Here is a 25,609-nt window from a genome sequence, read left to right as displayed (position 1 = left end):
GAGCCTCTTCTTCAGTCGTTTTGATTTCCAGATTTTGTATAGACCTGGATCGAAAAATGGAAAGGCAGATGCACTCTCCCGCAGAGATCCTAGACCCATTCCTGAATATACACCTAGTTGTATCCTACCACCCTCTAAATTCCTCGCTTCATTATCTATATCAGTTCCAGACTATGAAGCCGCCTTAGGGTTGGAAAAACAAGCACTTCTGAACTCCCTAATTAAGAAAGATGGATTATATTATCATGGTTCTCAAATTTACGTACCTGAACCACTCAGAGCACAAATTATTAAAGAACACCATGATCCTCCCTTACTTGGTCATGTAGGTATCAGACGCACTAAGGAATTAGTAAGCAGAACTTACTGGTGGCCATCCATGGAAAATTCTATCAAGCTCTACATTCAGCAATGTATTACTTGCTCAGTATCCAAACCCGAGAGAAGACCTCCCTATGGACTCCTCATGCCTTTGGACATACCCAATTCACCCTGGGCTCACATTGGTATGGATTTTATCGTAGAATTACCGCCAAGCTCTGGTTTCACCACCATTTTAGTTGTTACTGACCACTTTACTAAAATGGCACATTTCATTGCTTACCACAAGTTGCCTACTTCTTCAGAAACTGCACATTTGTTTCTGAACAACATTGTAAGGCATCACGGTTTACCGACTGTTTTGTTTACAGACAGAGGTAGCCAATTTACCTCAAGGTTTTGGAAGACACTCACTACAAGTCTGCAAATTGAACAACGGCTAAGTACTGCTTTCCACCCACAAACGAACGGACAAACTGAAAGATTGAACCAATGGCTCGAACAATACTTACGTTGCTACTGCTCATACCATCAACATAAATGGTCATCTTTTCTTGCTATGGCAGAATTTTCCTACAATAACACTATCAACAGTACCACCAATTACTCTCCCTTTTTTGCTAATTATGGGTTCAATCCTAGATTCAATTTTCAGCATTCCTCTTCTGAAAATACACCATCTGTTGACGAATTACTACAACGCCTATCTGAAAACTTCCATCATCTATCTACTAACATACAGCATGCACAAGCATCTCAGAAAAAGTATTATGACTTAAGACGTAGAGTTGCTCAAAAGTATGAAGTAGGAGACTTCGTGTGGTTGTCAACCAAAAATATCAAGTTACATCTTCCCAAGAAGAAATTGGCTAGTCTATTCATAGGCCCATTCAAGATCACTCACATAGTAAATGAGAATGCAGTTACCTTGGATCTACCTGATAATTTGGTAATACACCCTACCTTCCATGTCTCTTTACTGAAGCCTTATACGGGTCGACACCCTCCTACTCCTCTCCTTCCTCCTGATCCGGTATGCCTGGACACAAACATGTACGAAGTTCAGGATCTCTTGGATTCCAGATATTATAATGGTGAACTTCAGTATCTAGTGAGATGGAAAGGGTTTTCATCTGACGAAGACTCTTGGGAGCCTCATACTCATATTGATGCTACAAGGCTTGTTGCACGTTTCCATAGACGTTTTCCCCACAGACCAAAACATCCAGCCGTGGTCGGCTTGCTTGAGGGGGGGGACGTGTAAGGATTCCACTCCTGGTTTTCCTTTTTTTTTCTTCTACAGCTCACCTTACACCTCTATTTAAGTCATGTCTCCGCCCCAAACAAGTGCTTAGTTATTAACTTCATATCAGCTAAGCTCTATGCATCCATTTCTTAACCTGTGCATTATTTCATGAATTGAAGATATTTGCTACTACAAGTTATTGGATTACAATTACCAGCAGGAACTGTTACTACAAACTGCTACCCAGTGAACGAATTTATTTCATCTAAGTTACTTTTACTCTGAGGATTGGATCTTTTTCATCAGACACCTGCAAGCAGTACAAACCGGGACTTTCAAGGAATAACCGCAAGTAACATAAAATCTTAAGTTGCTGCCACACAGTTAACTGATATAATTGCTGCAATTGTTATCATATCGCTACTTCTGTTTCAATATAACTTTTTGTAACAAACCAGTTTCACTGTAACGCTACGGAACAGCTCTGACGTCATCAGCAGGGGAACTCCTGTGTACTTGACACGCCCCTGTCAGCAGCTGCAGATTTCTGTGTTCTCTCTCACTACATATTACTCGGTTACTACTACAATCAGGTTTAACGGTGGTTAGTCCACATAACTCTTGCTACCTATCTAAACAAAGGTCTCAATATTGAAATTCACTGCTTATCAATTCTGAATATTATTTCATAAAATCTTGTACTTCATTTTCAGTTATAGTTTGGAATATTGCTACACATTAATTGTAGCTTATCACTACAAATATATACTCATACTTCAATTCATCATATATTAAAACTCACTCTGAATCATCACAGCCTATGCTGAAATAATAGTCTGTATTTCAAAGTGAAACATTCACACTTTAAGGCAGTTGAGATCCAACATAATAAAACTCATTACACTCTGTGAGGGTAGTATTCATAACTGCGGCCATATCTTGCAGGGTGAAAGAATTAGACGCACTAGAAGTACTTGGCGTCGCTTGTGCGGGCGTTAATGGTTGTGACACTTGGGGAGAATTAGATGGCATAATCGGATTCCCTTCTGACTGAGAATCATCCTGCGACATACTTTTATCAGCTAAAAAATGTTTTTTGCAATTTATTGCCCTTTCAGTGCATGAGGGACACATTTTAAGTGGGGGTTCCACAATGGCTTCTAAACACATTGAACATTGGCTTTCTTCAATGTCAGACATGTTAAACAGGCTAGTAATGTCCACAAACAGGCTTGAAAACACTTTATTTAGTGAAAAAATAACAATCTTAAAAAACGGTACTGCGCCTTTGAGAGAAAAAAAGCATACACGTTCTGCAAAACTGCTATAAATTAATCCAATCTTTCCAATTTTTTGTATAAGTATTCAAATTAAGCAGCTAAATTTGCCCCACAAGGAAAGGAACACTTAACCCTTATGTAAAAAACCGGATCATTAATACCGTTTTAAATCCTGAAAAAACTCCCCCTGCACCTCGCCACAGCCCTGCTGTGGCGCCTACCTGCCCTCAGGGAACTGGAACAACAGGGTTAAAGCTTCGATTTGGCCCAAAACTTCCACAAGGGCCCACCGGAGTTGGAGCTTGCTGCTAGACTTGCAAATACAACTGCGCAACTGAGGCGTGAAAATAGGCCCCGCCCATCTCACTCGATGTCTCTCAGCCCAAATGAACCGCACCACAGCGGTTTGAAACTAGCCATGTGGGTTCTCATACCCAAAACAGAAGCCAAGTGTACCCTCTAATAAAGTATAAAAAACTTCACTGCCAAAAACGTTATCAGTACTCCCAGGTCAATAAACGTTTGCCCACAAACATTCAAACTCAGTGTCAACCATTTTTTTCTTAGCCCCTATATGCAAGCTTGTAATACCCCTCTTCTTTTAGGATTACTGCTTACCCTTACCCTCATGGGGATACTGTCAGCCAATTCTGAAATACCACAGTCTCTCCAGAAAAAAATGACTGAACATACCTCACTGCTATATAGCATGAAAAACGTTCCTCACACTGAAGTTTCTTGTACTCCTCAGCCATTCTGTGGGAACTGCTCTGGATCTTAGTGACAAATGCTAAGATCATTAGCCTCCAGGCAGAAGTCTTCATCCATCTGCTGCCTGAGAGAAAATATTACACACCATTTAAAATAAAAAACTCTTGCTTGAAGAAAATAAAAACTAAAATTTTATCACCTCTTTCACTTTACCCTTCCTAGTACTTAGAGTAGGCAAAGAGAATGACTAGGGGTGGAGTTAAGGGAGGAGCTATATAGGCAGCTCTGCTGTGGTGCTCTTTGCCACTTCCTGTTAGCAGGAGGATAATATCCCACAAGTAAAGGATGAATCCGTGGACTCGTCATACCTTATAGAAGAAATAGCTAAAGACATAGATTTAACTTCAATTTTGATGATATCAAAAATGGCATCACAAATAAAATTATTAGCATGTTGGATCAAGTTAACAATGCTAGACAAATCATGATCCGATACTTGTGTTAAATTTCCAACCAAAAAGTTGAAGCAGCTGCAACATCAGCCAAAGAAATTGCAGGCCTGAGAAGATGACCTGAATATAAATAGGCTTTCCTTAGATAAGATTCAAGTTTCCTATCTTAAAGGATCTTTAAAAGAAGTACTATCTTTCGTAGGAATAGTAGTATGTTTAGCAAGAGTAGAAATAGCCCCATCAACCTTGGGGATCTTTTCCCAAAACTCTAAAGAAACAGCTGGCAAAGGATACAATTTTTTAAACTTTGAAGAAGGAATAAAAGAAGTACCAGGCCTATTCCATTCCTTAGAAATCATATCAGAAATAGCATCAGGAACTGGAAAAAACTGGAATAACCACAGGAGGTTTATAAACAGAATTTAAACGTTTACTAGTTTTAATATCAAGAGGACTAGTTTCCTCCATTTCCAATGTAATCAACACTTCTTTTAACAAAGAACGAATATACTCCATTTTAAATAAATAAGAAGATTTGTCAGTGTCAATATCTGAGGCAGGATCTACTGAACCAGAAAGATCCCCATCAGAGAAGGATAAATCAGCATGTTGCCGGTCATTTGAAATTTCATCAACTTTATGAGAAGTTTTAAAAGACTTGTTACGTTTATTAGAAGGCAGAATGGCAGACAAAGCCTTCTGAATGTAATCAGAAATAAATTATTTTAAATTTACAGGTATATCTTGTGCATTAGATGTTGAGGGAACAGCTACAGGTATTGAACTACTACTGATGGATACATTCTCTGCATGTAAAAGTTTATCATGACAACTATTACAAACCACAGCAGGAGATAAAACCTCCACAAGTTTACAACAAATGCACTTAGCTTTGGTAGAACTGTTATCAGGCAGCTGGATTCCAACAGTGATTTCTGAGACCGGATCAGATTGTAGACATCTTGCAAATGTAAGAGAAAAAACAGCATATAAAATTATCAATTTCCTTATATGGCAGTTTCAGGAATGGGAAAAAAATGCAAACAGCCTAGCCCTCTGATAGAGAAAAAAGGCAAGAGGAATATAGGAATGGGGTCTTAAATAATGAATATATTTGGAGCCAAGTATGACGCACAACAAACAAAAAAATATTTTTTGGCGCCAAAAACGTCTGGAAATGACTCTCGCGTCACAGATGACGCAACCTTGTGAAGGATTCGGCGTCGACTAAGACGCCGGAAATGATGTTTTTGCGTCAACAAACGTAACTTCGCGCCAAGAATGACGCAATATACTTTGGAATTTTGCGCCCTCGCAAGCCTAATTCTGCCCGCAAATTTAAAAGACAGTCAATTTGAAAAAGAGACTAAACGCCAGGTAAGAAATAATTTTTCCTAAAAAAAAGCATTTCCCAGATATGAAACTGACATTCTACAAAAGGAAATATACTGAAAACCTGAATCATGGCAAATATAAGTACAATACATATATTTAGAACTTTACATAAAGTGCTAACCCATAGCTGAGAGTGTCTTAAGTAATGAAAACATACTTATCAAATGACACCCATCCACATATAGCAGATAGCCAAACCAGTACTGAAACGGTTATCAGTAGAGGTAATGGAATATGAGAGTATATCGTCGATCTGAAAAGGGAGGTAGGAGATTAATCTCTACGACCGATAACAGAGAACCTATTAAATAGATCCCCGCGAGGAAAACAATTGCATTCAATAGGTGATACTCCCTTCACATCCCTCTGACATTCACTGTACTCTGAGAGGAATCGGGCTTTAAAATGCTGAGAAGCGCATATCAACGTTGAAATCTTAGAACAAACTTACTTCACCACCTCCATAGGAGGCAAAGTTTGTAAAACTGAATTATGGGTGTGGTGAGGGGTGTATTTATAGGCATTTTGAGGTTTGGGAAACTTTGCTCCTCCTGGTAGGATTGTATATCCCATACGTCACTAGCTCATGGACTCTTGCCAATTACATGAAAGAAATGTCTGTTGTATTGCAGCTTTCAGACACTGTTTTGGAGCTATCAGTTTCGTAACACTAGTTAAAGGGACAGTACTGTGAGTGAAACTGAGATGATTAGTTGGGATTGGTGAGAGGGAAACTGAGAGGGTTAGGAGGGATTGGTGTGAGGGAGACTGAGAGGGTTAGTAGGGCTTGGTGTGAGGGAGACTGAGAGGGTTAGGAGGGGTTGGTGTGAGGGAGAATGAGAGGGTTAGGAGGGGATGGTGTGAGGGAGACTGAGAGGTTTAGGAGGGCTTGGTGTGAGGGAGACTGAGAGGGTTAGGAGGGGTTGGTGTGAGGGAGAATGAGAGGGTTAGGAGGGGATGGTGTGAGGGAGACTGAGAGGTTTAGGAGGGCTTGGTGTGAGGGAGACTGAGAGGGTTAGGAGGGGTTAGTGTGAGGGAGAGGGAGACTGAGAGGGTTAGTGTGAAGGAAACTGAGAGGGTTAGGAGGGGTTGGTGTGAGGGAGACTGAGAGCGTTAGGACTAGAAACATGGCCAATGTGGTAAGAACTGGCTACTATGTAACCACAGCACAGGCAGCTAATTTCATTTAAACTAGTTGTGTTGTTTGTATTTTAATGCTCTCAGCCTGTATTGAACAATGAGAAATACTGTAAGTACTTTAAGATTCTGTACAGTTTAATGCATTTTTATTGAGATTTTTTAGCGGATACACTCATTGGCTGTTACTGTTTTGCAGGAGACGATCGATACACCTCCTGTGTGCTAATTTGATCCTGGGGGATTGCCTGAGGTGCTAGGCACGTCCCTCAACCAGATCCAGTACGGAGGAGCCCTGAGCGGCTAAGCTCCTTCTATAGAGGGAGCTGTCTTAATTTTATCTTTCCTGTAATATATCGGAATCAAAGTTATTTCCATATTCCTTCAAATGCAGGAGATATTGAATAATTAATTATTAAGTAGGTTTCAGGAGATGACAGCTCTCAACATCCATGAGAGCAAAACATATAAAATTAAATGGCTTCTATTAGGATTAGCAGGTTTATCTAGGACGGTCTAAGCAAGCAAGTTAAAAAATAAACACCACTCTCCAAACATTCTCCTGACGCGCGTTTTACATCACGCTTTTTCTCCCGCTATAGAAGCCATATCTATTGCTTCTATTACCTTAATCATTATTATTATTTCTGTTAAGCTAAAGTATTTTTAACCAGTGTGTATGTCCATATGATTTAATAAATTTAATAAAGATGGAATGAATAATAAATTTAAATAATATGTACACTTATTAATTTACTTAATTTGGGATAAAGGCATTCTTTTTTGAGGTACTACCTCTCAGTTGCAACTCATATTAAACAATAATAACATAATAGTCACAAGCTACCTTATATATAAGCTGCTTTAGGAGATGACAGCTGCGTTACTAAGAAACCTGTATATATGCTCACTATTGGATTTCAAGTGAATATAGGAAGTGATGATCCTATTTGACCAGATTGAAATTTGATTGCCATATTATAGTAGTGTATCAACGCCAAATAAAATTTCTCAAACCTTAGGTCCATTTCGACTGAGTTAAAGCCATAAAGACCATGATATCACATGATCTCTATTTGTAACAGATATCTTGTGTGAATTTTTCCTATATAACAAAACAGCAATCTGTGGTTAAACCTTGAATGTATCTGCATTATATCATGTATTGTACAATGTTTTGCACTAGTGATCTTGGGGTTTAAGGCACTATGTATTGTACAATGTTTTGCACTAGTGAATTAAAGATGCAAGAAGCCAAAACTGGAAACGACAAAGATGTACGATTAGACAAAATACAAATGTACTATCAAATGGGTTCTATATAACCATTGAAGATATCAAAGTCGTGTAACAAGGAGTTGGCCAACATAGTATATACATTTTCTTGATCTAAGATGGAGAGTTGGATGTGCGGCACCATTTCCTGTGTAGGCTGTTCCTATATCCTATGTTGTGCTACGAGGCCACCTAGTGGTCAATAATAGGGGGACATTTCTGAAAATATAGAGGCTCTAGAGATCCATAACTTGACGGCATTAAAGTGATTCAATATAGAAGTAAAAGTATCCCCAGCGCCCAGCTGGCAACACTGGGATATATCACTTAAGCTAACAAATGCAAACTTGCTCTTATATCATGATATATAACATTACTACTTTAGAGAGGTTATCAGTGCCTGGCACTCGGCTGCTGCCCCGGCCATAGGCAGCGAGAACAGTACCTGTGGGTTAGTGTAATCTGGAGGCTGTCATTAAATTGGAGCGTTGTTAAATGTAGCTAATGAATGAAATTTGAATAAGTACTTTTATGCCGAAAAAATGTAGTTGTGTTTTGAGAGTCTCCCATAGGGATATGGGCTATACGTCAATAATAGCTTTATCTCTGTGGATGTGCAGTCCTACTTCTCCCCTATATTTAAAATTAGTTTTATGTTGCAGGGGATTGGCAAGGGTAGTATGGTGCTAAATAGTAATATACATTTAGTGTGAAGAACTAACCATATATGAAAAACAAACACAGTAAAACATATAAAGAGTGTGATCAATACACTTTGCCTAACATAGGGTGCGGTTCTATCAAGGAGTCTGCTATAGTGGGAACTAGAAAAAACATAATTTATGCTTACCAGATAAATTCCTTTACTTCCTGATAGGGAGAGTCTATGGCTTCATTCCTTATGTTGGGAAATGCAACACCTGGTCACTAGGAGGAGGCAAAGACACCCCAGCCAAAGGCTTAAATATTCCTCCCGCTTCATCATTACCCCAGTCATTCTGCCGAGGGAACAAGGAACAGTAAGAGAAACATTAGGGTATAAATGGTGCCAGAAGAATAAAATAAATAATAGGGGAACGCTCATAGACAGGAAAAAACGGGCGAGGGCTGTAGACTCTCCCTATCTGGAATGAAAGGAATTTATCTGGTAAGCATAAATTATGTTTTCCTTCCTAAGACAGGGAGAGTTCATTCATCAAAGTTTAGAAAGCAGCCGTTTTGATTAAAAACTTACCTTTGTTTTTTTCACAGCCAGAGCAGCTTCCCCCACCCGGAGATCCTCTCTTCACACGTCATCAACGACTAATCCAGCTTCCTCCAATCACGACTTTCCCCCCCCCCGGGTAGTCATTGCCTAAGGCCATGCCGGCTGCTTTCTAAACTTTGTTGAATGAAAGTGCCCCTGTTTTTAATTGTATTTTAAAAAAACAGGCTTTTATTCATCAAAGTTTACCTTCACTTTAATTCCTTACTGTTGGGAAAACTATATCCAAGCTCCAGAGGATAATGAATGAATAACGGGAGGGAACAAAAAGGAAGAAGCGAACCCTATTCTGATTGCACCAAAGCCTACAAAACTTTTCTCCCGAAAGCTGCTTCAGCCGAAGCAAAAGCATCAAACTTGTAAAATTTTGAAAAAGAATGTAAGGAGGACCAGGTAGCCTCCTTACAAATCTGATCCATAGAGGCCTCTTTCTTAAAGGCCTAAGAGGAAGCCACTGCTCTAGTGGAATGAGTAGTTAGCCTCTCAGGAGGACAATGTCCCGCTGTATCGTAAGCTAAGCCAAAAAGATAGGGAAGTCGAAGTAGCCCCTGTCCCTTACGCTTTCCCGAATAGACAACAAACAAAGAGGAAGATTGTCTAAACGCCTTAGTAGCCTGAAGATAGAACTTCAAGGTGTGAACCACATGCAAATTGTGAAGTAAGCGTTCCTTTGATGAAGAAGAATTAGGACACAAGGAAGGAACCACAATCTCCTGATTGATGTTGCGATCTGACACAACCTTAGGAAGAAAACCTAATTTAGTACATAAAACTGCCTTATCTGCATGAAAAATCAGTTAAGGGGGCTCACATTGCAAAGCAGAGATCTTAGAAAACGCTGCGCGCATAGGCAATAGCAAATAGAAAGAGAACCTTCCAAGATAACAATTTAATGTCAACGGAATGTAGAGGCTCAAACGAAACCTGTTGCAAAACCCGAAGAACAAGATTTAGGGCCAAGGAGGAGCCCCAGATCTTAACACAGGTCTGGTCCTAATTAGAGCCTTAACAAAGAACTGCACGTTTGGAAGCTCAGCCAGTCCTCTTGTGCAACAAAACTAACAGGGCCAAAATCTGTCCCCTCACGGAACTAGCAAAAAGGCCCTTCTCCAGCCAATCCTGGAGAAAAGATAAGATCCTGGCAACCTTAACTCTGTGCCAGGAAAAACCACGCTATTCACACCAGAATAAGTAGGTCCTCCACACCATGTGTTATATACGTTAAGTAACTGGTTTACGAGCTTGAATAAGAGCATCAATGACACTCTCAGAGAAACCTCTCTTGTTTAATCTCAGCCTTAGAGAATCTTGATTTTGATGAACAAATGGACCTTGTATCAGCAGGTCTCTGCGACAAGGTAGCTTCCACGGTGGAGATGAGGACATCCACACTAGATTCGCAAGCCACGTCCTTCACGGCCACAATGGAGCAATTACTATTACTGAAGCCCGCTCCTGCTTGATGCGGACCACCACTCGAGGAAAAAGCGGTAATGGAGGAAAAAGATATATATGAGTTTGAACCTCTAGGGCACTGCTAGTGCATCTATTAGATCCGCTTGGGGATCCCTCGACCTCGACCCATATCTGGGTAGCTTGGTATTGAGACTGGACACAATGAGATCTACCTCTGACGTCCCCCACTTGCTGCATATCTCTGCAAACACCTTGGGATGGAGAGACCATTCCCCTGGATGGAAGGATTACCTGCTGAGAAAATCTGCCTCCCAGTTATTCACACCTGGAATGTGGATCGCTGACAGCGAACAGCTGTGGGCTTCCACCCACTCCAGAATCTGAGATACTTCCTTCATCGCCAAGGAACTTCTCGTTCCCCCCCGATGGTTGATGTAAGCCACCAAGGTTATATTGTCTGATTGGAATCTGATAAACTGGGACGAACCCAGAAATGGCCAAGCCTTCAAGGCCTTGAAGATTGCTTGTAGTTCCAAAATATTGATCGGGAGGGAGAATTCCTCCTGAGTCCACAACCCCTGTGCCTTTCTGGCACCCCAAACAGCTCCCCACCCGGATAGGCTTGCTTCCGTAGTCAGAATCTACCAGGATGGTCTTAAGAAGCATGTCCCTCGGGACAGATGATCTGGACAGAGCCACCAAGAGAGCGATTCTCTCGACCAGCTGTCTAATACAATGCGTTGAGACAGATTTGAATGATCGCCATTCCACTGCCTCAGCATGCACAGTTGCAAAGGTCTGAGACGGAACCTGGCAAAAAGAATGTCCATGCAGGACACCATGAGACCAATCACCTCCATACACTGAGCTACAGAGGGACTCAAGGAGATCTGGAGGGCAAGACATGCCGAAGTTAGCTTGCAACATTTCTGGTCTGTTAAAAATATCCATATGGATATGGAGTCTATTATAGTACCCAGGAATTCCACCCTGGTACTTTCTAGGGTGCATTGGGATCCCCGAATGCACCCTAGAAAGGCATCCTTCTTTTCTGGTCTGGTAGACAGATTCGAGAGAAGGACTCTGCCCCTTGGTGGATGAGATTTGAAGCTTATCTTGTATCCCTGAGATACCACTTCCAGGACCTATGGATCCTGTACATCCTTGAACCAGGCGTCTGAAAAAAAATAGACAGTTTGCCCCCTACACGATCCAATTCCGAATCGGGGGCCGCCCCTAAAAAACGATTTGTTTTTGGCGGGCTTCTTATTCTGCTTGGATTTATTCCAGGACTGAGCCGGCTTCCAAGTACTCTTGGGCTGCTCAGGCTTGGAGGAGGATTGTTGTTGTTGGAATTTGTCAGAACGAAAATTAGAAGATTGTCGTCCCTTAGACGTGTTCTTCTTATCTTGAGGTAGGAAGGCACCCTTGCCTCCGGTAACGGTAGAAATAATAGAGTCTAGGCCTAGACCAAATAAAATCTTTTCCTTGAAGGGAAGAGAAAGGAGTCTGGACTTAGAAGTCATATCCGTAGACCAAGACTTCAACCAGAGCGCCCGGCGGGCGCTTTGCATTTTGCATTTATGCAAACAATTTGCATGTTCGCATCACAGATAAAAAAAAAATTGCAATTCTCAGAGCTTTAATTCTGTCATGAATATCCTCGAGGGGAGACTCCACCTCAATGAGTTCCGACTAAGAGTCGCACCAGTAGGTAGCCAGTCTGGTAACCGCGGCAACTGCAGCCACAGGTTGAAACAAAAATCCTGTATGTTGAAACATCTTTCTCAGAAAGGTTTCCATTTTCTTATCCATTGGATCTCTGAACGAAGAACTATACTCAAGAGGTATAGCAGTACGTTTAGCAAGCATAGAGATCCACCTTAGGAATGGAGCCCCACAAATCCAGTTGAGAGTCCGGGATCGGGAAAAACTTTTTAAAAGTAGACGAGGGGAAAAAGGAAGAACCAATTCTTTCCCATTCGTTCGTAATAATATTCACCATCTTGAGGTGCGGAGTTTGCCTGCAGCCATGATGGAGGCTTTTCTCTAAGGCTCCGTTTTTCAGGCGAAGGAGTTGGACCACCGCCCGCTTAAAATTAACCTTGGAGACCGCCAAAGAGGACATCTAGCACCCGCTTAAAATTAACCTTGGAGACCGCCAAAGAGGACATCTAGCACCATGAACATGCGGTGCTGCGGGATATCACCTTTTCACACCCCAGGTCTATAACTACAGCCGCTTATCAAAGGCACAAGAGACCGGCTGCACCCGCCATCTTCCCTCAGCACAGGAGCTGATACAGAGACACAGCGCGACTGCACCAAACATCAGACAGTCAGCGCGTTGCAGCGACCCTCAACACAGCAGGGGTACCTTATTTCCAAGGAGTGAGTATGTACCCTGACAACACACTTTTGCTCCGCTATATTAATAACCCCTAGATCACCTTATAAGTGGCATACAGACTGCAGGGTACCAGAGAATATAAGGGCTACAATTAGTACACACGAAGAGCGCCCAAATCAATTCTCAGTGCAGCCCCAAGGAAAGCAAAACCTACAACCAGAGGTAATGTGAGGGGGCACAGTAGTAACGACATATAGACGCTGCCTTTATTAAATGCAGGCAGCAAGAATTCGGACATATAAAAGTTGGGCCTAGACTTTTGAAGTTCAGCACTCTCCACGTGGTATCCGCTACCAGGGCTTATTTTCCTCAAGCATGGCTATTTACAAAGCTTCCTTTCACACCCTCAGGACACTCAGTGGGGGATAGCTAAGAGTACCCTATACAGGAAAAGGTTCCATATCTATCATTAGGCCCTGAGAAGGCTCCAGAGAACAGAATCCTGTGGGGGAATTTATAACAGTTTTGCTCCCTTTTGAAAACTTTTTTTTTCTTTCCTCATTTTTACATACATACAGCCACATCTGAGCTTTCTTCATATCTTCTCATTTCTAATACAAGCTTGCCATCTTGTGGTCAGTGGTGATATTACATACTGAAGATTTAATTTTATCCAACAACCTTTCATTTCTAATACAAGCCTACCCTCTTGTGGTCAGTGGTGATATTACATACAGAGGATTTCATCTTTTCCAGCAGCTTTTCATTTCTAACACAAGCCTGCCATCTAGTGGATGTGGACATTATTGCACTAAGAAGATTTAAACATATAAATTAAACTCAGGTAGGAAAAGGAGACACAACTGTCTTGAAATTAACCCTCCTATTACCACCAAAGGACAACCTCTCACAGAAACCACACACCAGAGTAATAAGATGGCTGCAAAGAGGCTGAATAAATCAGAGAAAATGGGGGGAGGGAAGAACATTCCAGTTACCTCCTACTTTAAACAAACTCAGAGCGATATTCTGGCTGAGCAAAACACTGATAGCAGGTCTTCAAATGAAGCTGCTCCTCCAGAGACTAGTCCCACAGATGATAATACTCCTCTGACTAGAGCAGATTTACATCAACTTGTATCCAAGCAGGATATCTCCAACAGTTTTGACAAGTTATGGGCTAAAATGGACGCCATGCATACTTCCATAAACGAGAGTTTAAATGATATCAAGAAGGATATGTCAGACCTAGGCGCAAGGGTGGAATCCCTGGAAGATAATAACGACAACATTATAGAAGATGTTGAGATGGAGGTCCAACAGGTATCCCAACAACAACTAGTAGTTAATGAACTGTTGGATAAATTGGAAGATATGGAGAATAGGAGTAGGAGATGTAACATCCGCCTTAAAGGTATTCCGGAATCGGTAACAACTGAAGACCTACCCTCCTACCTTCATCAACTGTTTTGTGCGATTACTGGAGTAGACACGTCCACAGAAATCGAAATAGAAAGGGCCCACAGAGCTCTCAAACCTAAGCCCAGAGCTGATCTTCCACCCAGGGATGTCATAGTGGCTTTCCTGAGATTCCCTGAAAAAGATAAGATCCTTAGGGACGCAGCAAAACAACCAACCTTCAAATTTAGGGGTAACGTAGTTCACTTTTTCCAGGATCTAAGCACCAGAACTTTACAAAGACGAGGGGCTCTGAGACCCCTCACTACTCTCTTACGGAAAAATCAGATTCTGTACAGATGGGGTTACCCATTTGCCCTCCACATAACAAAGGACAACAAATTACTGACTATTAGAGATGCAGAGGGGATTCCGGACATTTGTGCAGCCTTAGATCTGGAAACTCCCTCACTACAAGGTCCCTCATCATCCATGGAGACTCCGAAACCACAGAAGATACCCTTGAAATCACAGAGATCTCAGTGGGCTAGGATCCCCAAGAAGAAATCCAATAACACCTGACCGGTTCAGCCGGAACCTCTGAACTAACTTCTCTTTGGCCCCGCTCGGGGTTATTTGGTTGGTGTGAAATGAGGCTTAACCCCTGGAGCTTCTGAACCAAAGACTGAAGCAGCCTTTTGTCAGTAACATGTTATTTTTTCAGAAAATAGTTATGTTCTTTGTTTGATTAATGTTTCACATAATCAACTGGGGTGACTCCCCATATTAGTTACTTAGCACCTCATAGACTTCTAGACAGAAAGCCTGGGACTTATGTTTACATTGTCAGCACTGATCCCCTAAATAGTCCACCCTTGGTTTGTTTGCCTTAAGCACTAAGCGGGAGGATAGGTGACACCTCCTCAGTTCCTGAAAGTTCCCCTAGAGTTATCTATGTTTTGTCAAGAAAATATTTTTTTGTTATTTAAGCCAGGTTTAAGTATTTGGGTTTATTATGTGATGTATAACATGATTAACCTGTCTTATTTTTTTTTCCCTCTCTGTCGGTCTATTTTCTTCTCTACCCTTCTGTCCTTCTCCTTATCCTTATCTCCGAAGAGACCACAATCGCTCCTGTCACGTGAAAGCTGGACAGACACCTCCAGAAGAGTTGTAGACATAATAAAACAAGATAGGTCCAGTGCGATGTATCAGGTAACCAAGATCAAACCAACACATAGAGATTCCAAGGTTCCGTCAAAACACTTAGATGGCTAGTACTCAGATCACACCCATCTCACACAATGTGAGAGGCCTTAACTCTGTCGTGAAAAGGAGAAAGGCGATGTCACATTACAAACATCTAGGGGCTAACGTTATATTCTTACAAGAGACCCACTTCACGTCCTCTCAGGTCCCGAAGTACTGGGAGAGACAGTTCCCCTTACATTACCATTTGACGGTTAATCAGAAAAAAAGGGGGGTGTCTATACTCCTCCACTCCTCTCTGAATTTCCAGTACACTGACTCCATCATAGACAAGGAGGGTAGATACCTCATCATTAAAGGCACTATTAATGGGGTAGAACTGGTCTTCTGCAATGTATATGCCCCAAATGAGCAGCAAGAACAGTTCTTCACTAACTTAGCCTTCCATCTCACCAGCTGGAATACAGCTAGGATCTTCTTAGCAGGCGACTTCAATGTCTCTCTATATTCACAGTCCCAAACCTCAAACACTCAACTCACTGCGGCCCAACATAGAATGAATAGGAAGATTAACTCAATCTTTAAGACAATGGCAGGACACAACCTACTGGACACATGGAAAGCTTTATATGGCATCACAGCTGACCACACATTTTTCTCCACAGCACACCGCAAATATTTTCGCTTAGATTACATTTTTTCAAGTCAGATTCTGATAGCAAATGTGGTGACTTCCTCTATTCATCCATGTGTGTGGTCCGACCATTCAATAGTCTCACTGAAGTTGAATGGGATTCTCCCATATAATAATGCCAAAAGTTGGACGTTTGACCCTCTAACACTTAAAAACCCAAACCATAAAGAGACGGTACTTAGACACATGGAGGAATATTGGAATCTTAATACGAACACAGTAGATAATCCTATACAGGTGTGGGCAGCTCATAAAGCGGTTCTAAGAGGGATACTAATTCAAACTAAATCACACGCTAAACGTAAAGCAAAAACACTTTTTAACTCACTCCAACTAGATATAGCAAATCTAGAGAAACGTCACAAAGAGGATATTCATGACAGAATTAAAGCTCTGAGAATTGCAATTTACAGGCTCGACTAGTCTCTACAAAACATTACAGGACAAACGACAGGCCCTTGACAAGTTACTTTCTGACCAATCGACCAGAGCAGGGCTTAGGCTTCAATCCAAATACTTCCTATATGCAAATAAACCGGACAAATTCATGGCTCACAAAATCAGAAATCGAATTAGGGATATGTCAATCCCCTCCCTCTATAACTCACAGGGGATCCTGACTTCAAACCCCAAAGATATAGTTGATTCCTTTGCGACCTATTATGGTTCTTTATATGACGGACAGAAAGTTCATAAAACAAAATTAATACAAAATTCCTTAGACGTCTTCCTAGAGGAGGCGGCCTTACCCAAGATTAGCCAACAAGAACTTGACTCACTTAACGCTGACATAACAGACAGGGAAGTCTTAGGGGTTCTTAAGGATTTAAAACCAGGCAAGGCGGCGGGCCCTGACGGTTTTCCAGGGGACTATTACAAATTATTTAAACCAACCCTCACTAAGCAAATCGTCCAATACTGCAACTCCATTCTGAAAGGTCAGCTGATTCCATCTGAACTGTTAGATGCTAAAATTATAGTCCTCCCTAAACCAGGCAAAGATAAGACGTTATGTCAAAATTACAGGCCTATATCCCTCATAAACCAGGACCTAAAAATTTTCACAAAGATCCTGGCTAATCGACTCAAACCTTTGCTTCCCAAACTGATCCATCCGGACCAAGTTGGCTTCATTCAGAACAGAGAAGCTCCAGACAATGTCAGGAGAATGGTGTCCCTGATAGACTACTTAAACGAAACAAAAACGCCTTCTCTGCTCCTTTCTCTGGATGCGGAGAAGGCGTTTGACAGAGTTGATTGGACATATATGCTGGCAGTATTAAATAAGATGGGCATTTCTGGGGAATTTATGAGCGCAATTCAAAGTATTTATTCCACCCCCTCAGCGAGTGTGAGAGCCATGGGTCACCAGTCGGAAAGATTTGCAGTCCTCAATGGAACCCGTCAGGGATGCCCTTTGCCCCCCCTACTATTTGCACTTTGCATAGAACCCCTGGCCCAACACATTAGAAGATCCCCCGATATATCAGGCATTAAAATTAAACAGAGGGAATACAAACTTACACTCTTTGCGGATGATGTCCTCCTCTCCCTGTCTAGGCCACTAATAACACTGCCGAACCTCTACCATACCCTCAACTCCTTCTCTTCAATATCAGGTTATAAAGTTAACCTAGAGAAATGTGAAGCACTGCCAGTGCATCTCCCAGACCACACTAAAAAGCTAATTGAGGCTAACTTTGAATTTAAATGGGCCAAATACAGTCTCAGATACCTAGGGATTAACCTTACCAAAAACTCTACAGAATTGTATAGTGCAAATTACCCCCCATGTACAAATCTATTAGACAAGATAAATAAATGGAGTAAATTAAGATTCTCATGGTTTGGTAGACTGTCGGCAGTTAAAATGATGGTACTACCAAGGATCCTGTATTTATTCCGCACCTTACCGATCAGAATACCAACCACAGACTTAGACGACCTTCAGAAGCGTATAAACAGTTTCATTAGAGGAATCAAAAAAGCTAGAATCCCTTCAACAATACTTACTAGGAACAGACAATTAAATGGGGTGGGAGCTCCAAACATCAAACATTATTACCAAGCAGCTAGACTGGCACAGACAGCCCTTCTCAATGACCGTGACGGAGACATTATATGGACACAAATGGAATCAGATATTGCAGGGCTTACCCCACGCGATATGATTCTTTGGGACCCTAAACGGTGCCTTGATAGGAAGCGACAAGAATACCCTGTGATAGACTACATGATCAAACAATGGTCCAAGTTGACCTCCTCTTTGGCTCTGCTCCCCCTGCACTCCATTAAAACCACACTTACATGTCTAGTTAGGCAAGAACTGGTCCCCACTTTAAAGAAATGGGGAAACAGAGGACTTTACAGAATAGCAGACCTCATAGAAGGGGGCAAAGTGATGAGCTACACGCAACTACAAGACAAACTACAGCCAGTCAAATTAGATTGGTTTCTGTATTTACAACTTACTTCCATCATTCACCCTCTCTTGCCCTCCATTGCTAAAAACTTACCCTCCACGTTAGAGAATCTGTGTAGCGCCATATCTAGGCCCAAGAACACCATCTCAAGGCTTTATCATGCAATCCAACTAGCCTCAGAAAACTCCAAACCCACCTTACAAATTAAATGGGAAAATTATATCAACAAGGAACTAGAGATCCAGGATTGGCACATAACTTTATTTAATGCAGGGAAAGGATTACTAAGTGCAGACATGCGGGAGAACTGCATTAAAACCAACTTTCATTGGTATCTAACTCCGCAGATAACCTCACACTCCTCCAGAAATAGATCTAGACTTTGTTATAGAGGCTGCGGAGAGGAAGGTGATTATAAACACATGTGGTGGGACTGTTCCCATACACACAGAGTATGGAACCAGCTATCCCGGTTTCTAAGCCATATTTTAGATAGCCCAATCAATCTCACCATAGAACAAGCTTTACTTCACGTAAGACTTAGAGAATTTAATAAATACATCAACTTGTTTATCAAGATAGCATGCACTGCTACTAGGGTTTGTATAGCCGCCATTGGAAAGAGGGCGCTCCGTCTTGGGAAGAAATCAAACTCAAACTCAAATTCTATTACAACATGTCAGAACAGGCAGCCTTCTTCCTGGACACCCAAGAAACCTTTCAGAAGGTTTGGTATTATTGGATCTTACACAACATGTCCTAATACACCATTCTAATTCAATAGAGTCCTTCACATAGAGCGTCCTATTCTTTGGAGGGCAGAACCCTCCAGATGTGTCAGGTAAAACTTGGGTAAATAGGTGATACGTACAACCTATATATAATACGCTTTAAAAGCGGAGCGATGTGGTCAGGAGACATCCCCTTTCCTGTTTCTTGTTTCCCCCCTTTTCTTTACTTTACTTAATTCTTTCCTCTTTCTACCAATCCTTTATTACGCTGTTTCATTTCCTGGAAATATGTTGTTTGACCGGGTCAAGTTGTTTCAAATTGTACCCAGAAACATTTTAGATTTAGCCTTAAGCTGGAGATCCTCAACTTCATTAACTTCTGTTTCGTAGGGAATTATGTTACCAGGTTTCTTGTGTAAAAATGTCCTCATAATATATGATTTGTTAAGTGGCTGTTTCTATGTTTTGTAACTTGAATTATTTTGCTTGCCATGTACTTTTTGGGAACCAGGATATATATTATTTCGAATTGTCTTTCTTTTATCTTCTTTATGTTATTATGCTTTTATTACAAAACAATAAAAATTACTTTATCATAATATTCACCATCTTAACCGGCACAGGAAAAGTCAAAGGAACTTTTCTGTCTTCGTAAACTCTGTCTAATTTAGGTATCATAATCTCTTCAGGCAGCGCGGCCTCTGGAACCTCTAACGTAGACAGAACCTCCTTTAATAAAAAAATGCAAGTGCTCATTTTAAATCTAAAGGATGGTTCCTCCGCAGCAGGAGGCTTAGATGCTAAGGACTCCGACTAAGAAAGTTCACCCTCTGAAGCTAGAGAGGTTAACTCAACATCGGAGAACTGGGACATAATAGCTAAATCCAATAAATATTTAGATGACTTCGAGTCAGGAGAGCTATTTTTAACCTTTCTCTTGCGTTTGTTAGAGCGAGGTAATGCACTGAGGGCCGCAGACACAGCCATTTGTAACTGCGCGGCAACGTCTGCAGGAAGAAGGCCCCCTCCAGATGGAGGATTAGATGTGCAACGGGAAACTGCATGTGGAGTGGATAATGTAGCAAGGGTAGTAATCTCACGGGAAGCCGAGTCCTGAGAAGTAGACGGCTCAGAGAGACTAAGAGCCTTAGTAGGCTTGTCCCTTCTTAGACTTTATAATGGTGTTAAGGCATGTGGAACATAATTGAGTAGGTAGGAAAATCACAGCCTCATCACAATATAAACAGGTATGATTTAGCATAGAAGGAGTACCTTCTAAGATGTCCGAGTCCTCCATAACTCAGGTTATACCCACAGAAGGATACAAATAAAAAGTTTTTTATTATAGAAAACTGCACCTTTATACACCCAACCACCTCCTAGATCCAGACAGTTAACAGAGGAAACGCTCTCCTCAGGTTCAAGTCTCAGCCGGAATGGAGGAAATTAACATAGACCACACCCGGTCACATGGAGTGCAAGACAGTACTTCCCCTGTTATTACAAGTACAGCAAGTAATAGGAGCTGTGCAACACTTTCAAAAACGAAAGTGAAACCTGTTTGTTCCAGCCAAAAACACACAGTCTATCAGCCCAATAAAAAAATCACACAAAGCAGCATTTAATTATTTAATACACTGATTAATTAACCCCAACTGTTCAATAAACCCCATTCAGAGGATATTAACCCTGGATCCTATCAAGGTATAAAGGAGACACACTGTGACCCTGTTATAGCATTTTATGTGTAAAAATGTAAACAATCTTACCTCCAGGATCCATGCTGTGGAACAGAACACAGCCTCTCAAGTGTGACAATCTTATAGCAGTGCTCTTGACATGGACTTGAGTGAGAGAAAGCAGGCAGTGAAACTCATCAACACTGATTGCTTAGGAGCTGTTAGCAGTAGTCTGGACTTCCCTGCATCTCCAGACTCTAACTTTCATCAATACTCTCACTGAGAGGTTGACATGACTACTTTAAACTCCAGTGCTATCTCGAAGGGCATATACCCTTTTTCAGGACTCTCTGAATCTTCTGACAATTCTCTGCCATCTCCTAATGTGACGAAAGGCAAAGAATGACTGGGGTAATGAGAAAGTGGGAGGGATATTTACGCTATTGGCTGGGGTGTCTTTGCCTCCTCCTGGTGGCCAGGTATTGCATTTCCCAACAGTAAAGAATGAAGCCGTAGACTCTCCCTATCTTAGGAAGGAAATGAATATCATGTTGGCCACGATTATCAAGGTATACTGAATTAGGGTATATATAATAACACCATTTGTGCAAACACGTGTCCAGCAGAGTTGATGAAAGTTCCGGTTGCTCCATTAATAGAATGTACATCGTGGCCATATTGCGGGTATGATGTCTGAGCAGAGTCCGGGTCTTTTGGGTGGCGATCATAAGTTTTTGTTTCCAGGACTATTTTGTGGGTGGCTTTTGTGTAAACAGTCTTGGAGACTATAGGGCTGTCAGGTGCTGTTGTTATACTTCCAGCAAAGATGGCTAGCTGCAACATGTCAAGCTCACCCTTTGTATTGGTATGTTGTCTTGCAGGTTAGATGAAAAGTACTGCAAAGTCCTGAGAGGAGCGTGAGTATCTTGTAATGGATCCGGATCAGTTATACAAGCTCTATTTGGAATTGAATGATCCGGGAGTTGTACTGATCCATAAGCGATGGTGATTTTGCCCAGCTCAGCATCAGCTAGGCTCTGTATGCTAGATTCATGTGCCATGTGCCAGCCTCGGCCTGGGGAACCTGTATAGATTCCGGTGAATGTGGTCCTTTCTGTTGGATGGTTGAGTCGACTGGGTATGAGTAAATGTCTACGTTTGGGGAACAGGTCATCTCTGATCTGTAGGTCGCATCCATGGTTATGCGTTTGGTGGCAAATATATACATGTGATTATCTTAGGGAGCTCTTGCAATTAAGGTTATCAATCCTTTGGAAATGTTGATCATGGTGGTCTTGAAAGTTGGATTCCCCAGTGATTGCCATCATCCTTTTTAATGTGGTTTATTCTTAGGTCAGCTGAGTATAATGTGTGAGGGATTTTGCCGTAGCCAGTCAAGGCCGAATACCTCGGAGGTCCGAGGGGGGAGAGTTGCCTACCATGAGCCACTGCTCTAGGCCTCTGACGTCCGATTCTGGGCTCTGATGTCAAGAGTACAGCTCAGATAGGTAAAATGGGCTTCCCACAGTAGAAAACAGTAGGCTATTATGTCAATTGGATGGATAAGCTGTAAGATTTATCAGATAATCGGCAGGTTGTCAGTGTACCTACCAGAACTCATGAAGATGCGACCGTTCAGGATCGCAGTTCGGACACACCCCGTATTGGACAATGTTTTGCACTAGTGAGCTTGGGGTTTAAGGCACTATGTATTGTACAATGTTTTGCACTAGTTAGCTTGGGGTTTAAGACACTGTGTATTGTACAATGTTTTGTACTAGTGAGCTTTGGGTTTAAGGCACTGTGTATTGTACAATGTTTTGCACTAGTGTGCATGGGGTTTAAGGCACTGTGTATTGTACAATGTTTTGCACTAGTGAGCTTGAGGTTTAAGGCACTGTGTATTGTACAATGTTTTGCACTAGTGAGCTTGAGGTTTAAGGCACTGTGTATTGTACATTGTTTTGAAACAGCTATTTCTTTTATTAGAAGTGTTTTTGCTAATACATGTATATTATAAAAATACTTCTATTCAAAACTGAAATGTATCTTCCCTTTACTTAATATGAGCTAATCACCTGTAGCCGTATTTGTAGGAACTTCATCCTCCTCAGTCTTCACCTGATCACACATATTCGGTTCTTCTCTGTACTCATCCGCTGAACCATCTGAAGATGTCACATCCATAAGGCCTGTACAGTGAGGATGGACGTGTATGTATAAGTTGTTTGTATCTTATATGCCTCAGATACAACATATGTGCACACTCGCCAGTATCCCACATGCACCAAGCACACCTTTGTTTCACATGCACACTCACCTGTAACTGCTTCCCCCCCAGGCACAACATACATGCCTGTAACCTTTGCTTCAAATACAACACACATGCACACTCACCTGTAACCGCGTCCCCCCAGGCACAACATGCACACGCACCTTAATCCTGTCTCCCTCAGGCACAACACATGTGCACACTCACCTGAGCTGATACTGCCACTGGTTTCCTCATCTGTTGGTCCCAGCTGGCGCCTCACACACAGATCTTCTGTTGTCTCTACTTTAACTATATCAGCATTATCTGCGTCTGTAAAAATAAAGCAGATTCATTTTAAAAACTATGACTCTTTGGGCTAGATTACAAGTGGTGGGCTAATGTTAACGTGCACGATAATAAAGGGACACTGAGCCCAAATTGTATATTTCATGATTCAGATAGAGTATGCAATTTTATTTAACTTTCTAATTTATTCCTGTAGCCATCAATCCGCAAGCGCTATCCAGGGTGCTAAACCAAATTTGGACGAGCTCCTATGCTTACATTCCTGCCTTTTCAAATAAAGATACCAAGAGAATGAAGAAAATTTGATAATAGGCGTAAATTAGAAAGTTCCTTAAAGGAATACTAAACCCAAATTTATTTATTTCATGTATCAGATAGAGCATGCAATATTAAGCAACTTTCTAATTTACTCTAATTATCAATTTCTCTTTATTTGAAAAAGCAGGCATAGAAGATTAGGAGCCGGCCCATTTTTGATTCAGCACCTGGGTAGAGCTTGCTAATTGGTGGCTATATTTAGCCACCAATCAGAAAGCTCTACCCAGGTGCTGAACCAAAAATGGGCTGGCTCTTAAGCTTTCATTCCTGCTTTTTCAAATAAAGATAGCAAGAGAACGAAGAATACTCGATAATAGGAGAAAATAAGAAAGTTGATTAAAATTGCATGCTCTATCTGAATCATGAATGAAAAAATTTGGGTTTAGTATCCCTTTAAGTTATTGTGCCCGCATCAACTTGTGCTCGTTGAAAGAAAATCGACTGTTCAAGTGCAAACTAATTTTGAGCATGTAGGATTCATTTTAAAGGGACATTAAACCCAAACATTTTCTTTCATGATTCAGATAGGGAATACAATTTTAAACAACATTTTAAATGCAATTTACTTTTATTATCTAATTTGCTTCATTCTTTAGCTATTCTTTGTTGAAGAAATAGTAATGCCCATGGGTGAGCCAATCACACAAGGCATCTATGTGCAGCCACCAATCAGCAGCTACATAGCCTATCTAGATATGCTTTTCAGCAAAGGATATCAAGAGAAAAACGCAAATTAGATAACATAAGTAAATGAGAATGTTGTTTAAAATATAATGCTCTTTCTAAATCATAAAAGAAAAAAACAGAAATTATGCTTACCTGATAAATAACTTTCTCTTGCGGTGTATCCAGTCCACGGATTCATCCTTTACTTGTGGGATATTCTCCTTCCCTACAGGAAGTGGCAAAGAGAGCACACAGCAGAGCTGTCCATATAGCTCCCCCTCTAGCTCCACCCCCCAGTCATTCGACCAAAGGTTAGGAAGAAAAAGGAGAAACCATAGGGTGCAGTGGTGACTGTAGTTTAGACAAAAAATTTATACCTGACTTAAATGTCAGGGCGGGCCGTGGACTGGATACACCGCAAGAGAAAGTAATTTATCAGGTAAGCATAAATTCTGTTTTCTCTTGCAAGGTGTATCCAGTCCACGGATTCATCCTTTACTTGAATACCAATACCAAAGCTTTAGGACACGGATGAAGGGAGGGAACAAGACAGGTACCTTAAACGGAAGGCACCACTGCTTGCAAAACCTTTCTCCCAAAAATAGCCTCTGAAGAAGCAAAAGTATCAAATTTGTAAAATTTAGAAAAAGTATGCAGTGAAGACCAAGTCGCTGCCTTACAAATCTGTTCAACAGAAGCCTCATTTTTGAAAGCCCATGTGGAAGCCACTGCTCTAGTAGAATGAGCAGTAATTGTTTCAGGAGGCTGCTGGCCAGCAGTCTCATAGGCCAAACGGATGATGCTTTTCAGCCAAAAGGAAAGAGAGGTAGCAGTCGCTTTCTGACCTCTCCTCTTACCAGAATAGATAACAAACAAGGAGGATGTTTGTCTGAAATCCTTGGTTGCTTGTAAGTAGAATTTTAAAGCACGAACCACATCAAGATTGTGCAACAGACGTTCCTTCTTCAAAGAAGGATTAGGACACAGAGAAGGAACAACTATTTCCTGGTTAATATTCTTATTCTTGTTAGAAACAACTTTAGGAAGAAAACCAGGCTTGGTACGCAAAACTACCTTATCTGCG

At 41.3% G+C, this 25,609-nt stretch overlaps 1 protein-coding gene across 1 annotated transcript in view; it reads right to left on the bottom strand.

The window, feature by feature from the left end:
* LOC128657358 (gastrula zinc finger protein XlCGF48.2-like) overlaps nt 1-25,609 on the bottom strand; it is a 135,759-nt gene that overhangs the window by 38,593 nt on the left and 71,557 nt on the right. The window contains exons 5-6 of the mRNA XM_053711674.1: nt 23,461-23,565; nt 23,060-23,173 (exon numbers count right to left, since the gene is read on the bottom strand). Of these exons, the coding sequence (XP_053567649.1) occupies nt 23,060-23,173; nt 23,461-23,565 (219 nt within the window). The remainder of the gene's footprint in view (nt 1-23,059; nt 23,174-23,460; nt 23,566-25,609) is intronic.

Source organism: Bombina bombina, chromosome 4 (genome assembly GCF_027579735.1).
Source record: "Bombina bombina isolate aBomBom1 chromosome 4, aBomBom1.pri, whole genome shotgun sequence".
Lineage (NCBI taxonomy): Eukaryota > Metazoa > Chordata > Amphibia > Anura > Bombinatoridae > Bombina > Bombina bombina.
The sequence above is the reverse complement of the archived record's forward strand: the minus strand, read 5'-3'. Positions and strand labels throughout refer to the sequence as shown.